Source organism: Pyrus communis, chromosome 14 (genome assembly GCF_963583255.1).
Source record: "Pyrus communis chromosome 14, drPyrComm1.1, whole genome shotgun sequence".
Taxonomy (NCBI): Eukaryota; Viridiplantae; Streptophyta; class Magnoliopsida; order Rosales; family Rosaceae; genus Pyrus; species Pyrus communis.
Genome location: NC_084816.1, coordinates 13,911,138 through 13,918,485, shown reverse-complemented (window position 1 = coordinate 13,918,485; position 7,348 = coordinate 13,911,138). Strand labels below are relative to the sequence as shown.

Here is a 7,348-nt window from a genome sequence, read left to right as displayed (position 1 = left end):
ATGTGCGGCCCCGCAATTACCTCAGTGGCGCAAATTAGAGACTTTACAAGTGGAAGCTGTAATGTCAAAGCAAAGCAACTCCAACAAATCCCTATCCTTCACCCACCTCCCCAGGGACAGATTTTTACAACTGCTAGGTATTCAAACGGTACTCCATGTATCTTATTTGTGTGTGTGTGTATATATATATATATATTTTTTTTTTTGGTAGTATTACATTTAGGAAAGTGTTATTGGTACTCCAAAAATCTCATTCTACACTCCTCACAATTTATTTTTCTTTTCTAATATTGAAAGTTTGGAGTGTAGAATGAAAATTTTGAAATGTTAATAACAATCTCCTACATTTATTTTATAACACGCAATATATCTGCTTGAATATCGAATCCTATGAAAAGTTTCTCCTTCCCAACCCAACCCAAAATAAAAGTTGGCACCTATTTCCATCATCAATTTTTCTCTTTCCAATCCCTTTGTTTTCTTCATTCCCTTTTTTCTCTCCATTCCCACCCCACCTACCATCATGACCCAGCACTAAGCAATCCTCCAAAAATTCTTTTCTTTCCACTGTAACTCTCTCTCTCTCTCTCTCTCTCTCTCTCTCTCTCTCTCTCTCTCTCTCTCTCTCTCTCTCTCCTGCACAACCTTCCTTTTTTGTGAAAGTTCTTTGCTTGTATCTAAAGATTGATCCCTTAATCTAACTCTGTATCCGTTTTTTTTCTTGTAGCTTTCTTGCTTACCAAACAGAAAGAACTGTTAGAACATCCAAGTGCACCTAAATTCCTATGGAATCATTCAATCCAACAGCCGGATTCCGGTACAACCTGAATTCAAGCACAATAGCCGATGAAAATGGCGTTTCCGATCAGTTTTCAGGGATTCTTGAAATCTATGCTCATCATGCTAGGAACATTCACAACATATGCATCTATGAAAACCAAGATGTGTACGCCAAATTCTCTCTTACGTACAATCCAGACGAGACGCTCACCACTAGGGTCATCAATGGAGGTGGCAAGAACCCCGAATTCAACGAAAGCTTGAGGATCAAAATTGGTCAACTGGATGCAGTCCTCAAATGCGAGATTTGGATGCTGAGCAGGGCAAGAAACTACATGGAAGACCAGCTGTTGGGATTCACTTTGGTCCCAATTTCTCAAGTGAATGGGAAGGGAAAGGTCACTCAGGATTATAATCTCTCTTCCACTGATCTCTTCCATTCCCCTGCTGGAACTGTCAAACTAACTCTTTCTCTCCATACTTCTTTGCCTGTTAAACCCTCCACTAGTTCGTTGTCGGAATCATCCGCTAACTCTTCCATAACCTCAGAAGTTGTATTGCTTGATCGAAAAATATCTCAAGTTGCGTTAGACCCTGTTGAGTATTCGAGGATGGAATTCCCAGACATTGATGTGGCGAGTACGAATCAACAAATGGTGACTGAGTATTTTAGTTTGGCAAGGCGTGACTGTGCTTGGAGACCTGGTCCCGAAGGTCTTGGATCGTTTCTTCATCTCGGTGCATCTCCTCAGCCTGCTGCTGATCCTGACCATGAAATGACTGTAAGTTCAGGTGAGGGGATTCAGGGTGACCCTGTTTCTCCCAGTGGGAGCATCCAGAACTCTGGCTTCTTAAGTTGCACCACCACTAGCTTGAGCGATGATCGAAACTCCGCTGATTCAATCGACAAGAAGAAACTTGTGGCTGGTGAATCGTCGAATTCTCTCAACGCTTCTGTCACCGCGGGAGCAGCTAATCAAGGTTCCGCTGCTTGTCCAGACACCCCAACCTCAAGAAAGGGCAGAGAAGGCAGAGACGAAAAGGAGTCTAACTTGTCAGGCAAGGAAGAGGAGAGCAACAAGGAACAGAAAGTTGGATCTGGTCAATTTGGTCAAGTATTTTCTGCTCCACTTGGGAATATAAATATGGAGGCGGAGCAATCTGCAATGCAGCAACAAATAGTGGACATGTACATGAGAAGCATGCAGCAATTCACTGAGTCTTTGGCGAAGATGAAGCTCCCGATGGATCTTGATAAAGCAGAATGTGAAGACCGCAGCGAAGTGATTCCAAACCATAGCAACAACAGTTTAGATGTTGATAAAAAAAAGGACGGATCGCGGGTGTTCTATGGCAGCCGTGCCTTCTTCTGATTGCTATTTGAAATGCTGCACTGTTTGACGGTATAAATTTATTTAGCAGAAGATTGAGTTTAATTTATCCGAACTAATTTTTATAGGATGCATTACGTTTGTGGAACATGTCTTCCTTTTAGTCTCTGTTTAATTTGTTGCTCTATATTTCTGATGTGAATAGTTGCTTCAGAGTTCAAATTCAGATGTACAGCTATTGCTGCCTAAACTAAAACAACTATATGGTAGCGTACTTCGGCATAGCCAAATTGATTAGAGCAACGTGCTCGACGCCTGCCTTTGCACTCTAGTTCGAATCATGTCTCCCCATTTTCGATTAAAAAGTCAAGTCGATGTGATTTTCATTTGTGTTGGGCAGTTTCTGCTTTGAAATGGGCATCATTTGGTTTGGTCAGGAAATTTCCTTTGGTCTTCCAAATGCTATACAAAACAAGAAAAAGACTTGGCCTAATATTATATGCCGCCTTATCCAACATGGGAAGCTCCCCAATTCTTTTTAGCTCCAGCAGGTCTCTTATGTCAGGTCTCAGCTGCATCTACTTAGTTGAAGGACTCAGCCTCACTATTTATTAGGGTGGGTTCGTCCCGGTTTATCAGTTAAACTGTGAACAGTTAAACTGTGAACCGAACCGAATATATACATATACAATTCGGTTCAGTTATTAAAAGTAACAAGTAATTCGAAACCATCATATTTATACTATACGCATGTACTCTCCTACTAGAATCCAAGTAGAAATCGAACAAAAAAATGCTTGTCTAATAGTGATCACTTAATACTACGATTTAGTGCTATTCCTCCTCGTTTGTAAGTAAGGGGGTTTTAGGTTCGATTCTCACTAAAGGCGAATTTGAACCACACTATTACTATCCTATTGTGAGGCTTAGTCCACTTCCATACCCCTTTATTGTAGATAATATCATTTGTTAAAAAAAAATATATATATAGTGAGTGCAAATTGCAACACATGATTAAAACCATTTTCTAATCCTAAATGAACTGACAAAACCAAAACCTTTTTCTACAAAACTTGCTGCATTTATTTGAACCAAACAGCCGGCTTATAACAATCCAGATCATCCTCAAGTTCTTACACTACGTGTTCTTTTTATTGTATCTAACGAGATGACTTCATCAAAAGTTTGTGCATTTTTTTTTGAAAATTTGATGTGATTACTTCTTGAGTTTTACATTAAAGTGTGAGTGTTTAAACTAGAAATAGGATTAAAAATTGTCGGTTCATCGAATTAGGCTCATGCATTTATTATATTCTTTGTAGGATACCAAAATCCTGTAAGGGTTATACTAGAACAAACTGACGCGGGCTAAGGGTCAGTTTGGGATTACTGTTCTTTAAAAAAAATTGCTTCTGTTGTGCTTAAAAAAATAAAGCAGATAAGAATTTGATAAACTGTACTTTTAAGAGTGATGTGAGTATGAAAACCAATGTAAAAGCATTTGGTAATTTTTAATGTAAAATTAATATAATTATATATAATGAAAAAAAATGGACATGGTGGTGGGGGTGGTGACAATGATAGTGGTGGCGAGGGCAGTGGTGATGATGGTGGTGGCGGGTGGTGATGGTAGCAACAATGGTAGAGATATGGTGGTAGTGTAGTGGTTCAGGTGAAGAGGTAACAATGGTGGTAGTGGCGGCAGCGGTGGTTGTGGTTGTGGTGGTAACAATTTTGTGGTAAGGCAGTGGTTGTGTAAGCTTTGTGTCTATAGTAGTATGTGGTGTTAATCACTTTGTTCTACAAGGAATACAACATAAGTAGAAGGATAAGTAATGTCATTAAAAAAAAAAAAAAACGAAAGAAGGAATCACAAAAATTGAAATTATTTAAAGGCTCAACTCTACCTTTTATGAAATCAGCTTTTAAAAATAACTTATAGATAATTTTTTTTATTGCTTAACTTTAAAGTGAAGCATCTTTTAGTAAAAAAAAAAAAAAAAAAAAAAACAATACCAAACGAGGTGTAAATACTGTAATTTGTGTTTTTTTTTTCATAACCTGAGTTAATTCTTTAAAAACATCATACTAATTTACATTTATTTTTTTATCTATAAAACGAAAAGCTGTTTTAGAAAACGTTACAAGTAAGACCCTAAACAATTTGACAAATATTTTATCAACTACGAACAAACCCTCAAATACTTGAGCTGATTTCATGGCATGAAAACATTGGCTGCACACCAGCTGTTAATTTTAAAAGAAGAGTCAAAGTACTATACTTTTCCCACACTTTGAGCTTAAATGGTTACTTAATTTGTCTAATTAAGCTCTCCACCAAACAGTGTTCTTATACAAAGTCACGAATTCAAGGCCAACCAATTGGACGCCATTGTTTGCACTCCAAGAATACAATACAAGCACCAACCTTACGAATATTAAATTAGAATGGGTTTTTATCACAAATGGTCTCTGAGATTGATTAAATTAGGAAGGCACCATGACATCTAAAGCACTTGGCCTCCCTGAACTCATTTCTCATTCCCTCTAGTTGGTTATAATCTTATCAAATTCGAATTACATTTGGATTCAATTTTATCGAATTTAGATTGAATTTTTTTTCCAATTGGGATTGTGGGAGCGAGAGAAATGTCAGCGCGGAATACTCATCAGTTGGTTCACTCTTAAAAAACTAGTTGCTTATAGTTACTCCACATGGCGCCATATGATTGGATTAGTGGGACCATATCAGCACACTAGCAAAAAATATTGACGAAACTATAAGGAAATGACTAAATATATGTGCAGCAATGAAAGACAAGGACCAAATTTATCAATTTTTGAAACTCAGGGACCAAAATGAAGAGTTGGATCAATGTCAGGGACCATTTGCGATAAAAACCCTTATTTTGTGTAATCTACGTGTCACAATTTTATTGGGTTTGTGGGTCCCGCATACAAACTAATATAATAGTTGATGAAACCTAAACGAAAGGACCAAATTGATATGCAGTAGTGAATGTTAGAGACGACATTTATTGATTTTGAAAGTGAGAGACCAAAATGATGAGTTTGATCAATCTCAAAGATCATCTGTGATAAAAACCCAATTAGAATATACAAAATGAGATATGTTGGAGAAAGACAGCAATACTACAAACAAAGACGAAGAGGAATCGAAATGCAAAGAACCTTTTTTTTTAAGGGAAAACTAATGAAAACACCCAAAAAAGTTTCCCTTTAATCATCAAGACAAAACAATTTGAAAATACCCAAATTGGGCATGGGAAAGAAGACAAGGGAGACAAACCATTTCAGAAAGATCACATGCATGTTCAAAACAAAAGCAAAAAATGGGCTCTAGGAGATAGCCATGCAGCAAGCTCATATGCATTTATCAAGACAAAGCCAAAGAAGACAAGCAAGTTCACATGCATTTATCAAAACAAAGCAAAAGAAGACAAATAAGTCAAACCACAATTCAGAAACAGTGCTGACAATTTCAGCAACAGTAGAAGATGACAAGTACCAAGAAGATGCCCATATCATTTTGTAAAGATTTTAAATTTTTATCAGAGTATCGTCATTCAGTCTATATAAGAAGAGTTCCATTCATTGTATACACACACTAGATACTCACACCAGAAAAACACCAGATACTCATACTTGACACACACCAAACTTCAATCCTTATACACTCAAGCATCCGAAACCATCCTAGTATCCTTTGTAAACACTTCTCTTTGTAAACATTCTATATATCAATAAAAGTTTAAGTGTACAGATTCAAGCAATCTTCAAATCTTAAGTAAGTTTTCTTTTCTTTCTTTAGCGTGTTTGTTTAATTAGACTTCTAGTCCAAAGCAAGGAAACACTATTGTAGTTATATTATTAACCTGCTAAACTAACGACCATACTTTATTTGAACACTCTATTATAGTTGAATGCTTGCCATACAAATAACTAGACATTAACCAGGGTACCTCTGAGTTCTTCGTACCTCTGAGTTCAGTTGTTAAGGCCTTATACTTGCATTGTGAGTGACCGTCATGCTGAAACATGTCGAGTTCTATGTGCAAGGTTTTATGTCTAGTTGTTATAATGGCCATCCGACTATTTAACCGGGCTTGCTTAATGAATTTGGTATCAGAGCCTAGTTTAGCATTTCAATAGTATAATTATAATATAAAGTACCTTGAGGATATAAGTCATTAACACAATTGATATCACACTTGTTTATTTTGTATGAACATCATATATTATTGTCCTTGTAGACCTTGTCAACCACAACCACCAGGTACTTATTATCCCAGACACCTAACTATAGCTAGCATAAAGAGAAGATTAGCATATATCTCCAAAAGAATTAGCAGGACTTTGAAGAAGTAGAAGTTTTATCTTGGTTATCTTGAACATCCTTCATTTGTTAGTAAATATAATAATACAGAAGTGCAGCATAAAGTTTTAGAAGCAAAAAGAGCAACAAATCAAGTTTTAGAGGCCTTGAGAGAAGAAAAAGAGTTTTTAAGAAATCAGTTAGCCATAACTTTAGAGAAAGGTAGACTGTAATTTATGATAAATTACCTTAATTTAGAAATTAGTGAACCTCAAAAAAGAAAAATAACCTTAGAACAAAATAGGTTAGTTTGTTATTTTCCATTGAGAAAGCATAATCATATTTTGCATAGTGAAGAAAATCCATGAGCCAATAGTATTGTAGATCTTATTATTAGTCAAACATCAAATATAAAATTAGAAAATAATAACCATAATCATTTGTTAAACCAGTTGTTAGAACATTTTCAAAAAAATTCCATAAAAACAATTAGACAAAATTTAGATTATATTACATCTCAGTTAGAAGATAATAATAAAAATATTCAAAGGTTTCCTAGCAAAAGAGAGATAAAAGAGCTTGGTGACCTCATAGATAGTAAGCCTAAGCAAGTAGAACTCAAATCATTATAAATCGTTGAGCAGTTAAAATTAGAAGTTCATAAACTTCAATTAGTGCAAAAAGAGTTGAGTGAACAAGTATATAAGTTGCATAATAAAATAGATAGATTATTAGTTCAAAGATCGATTCTAGAACTAGCAGAAAATATATCCAAGGTTTGAAAGAAATTAGTAAGTTAGATAAAGAACCAATAGGTTTAATAGATTTTTCAACACAGGTAACTAGTAGTACTATTCCCATTAGGCAAAATAATTTAATTATTCAATTAGTTTTAAATTTG

General features: G+C 35.8%; 1 protein-coding gene across 1 annotated transcript; it reads left to right on the top strand.

The window, feature by feature from the left end:
- Window positions 1-438: 438 nt before the first annotated feature.
- LOC137716129 (uncharacterized) lies at window positions 439-2,444 on the top strand. The gene is made up of 2 exons (XM_068455529.1): window positions 439-569; window positions 728-2,444. The coding sequence occupies exon 2, from the start codon at window positions 786-788 to the stop codon at window positions 2,151-2,153; it is 1,368 nt and encodes a 455-aa protein (XP_068311630.1). The 5' UTR covers window positions 439-569; window positions 728-785; the 3' UTR covers window positions 2,154-2,444.
- The last annotated feature ends 4,904 nt before the right edge of the window (window positions 2,445-7,348 follow it).

Coding starts and splice junctions, on each gene's coding strand:
- LOC137716129 (XM_068455529.1), top strand. CDS start 786: ATGGAATCATTCAATCCAACAGCCGGATTCCGGTACAACCTGAATTCA.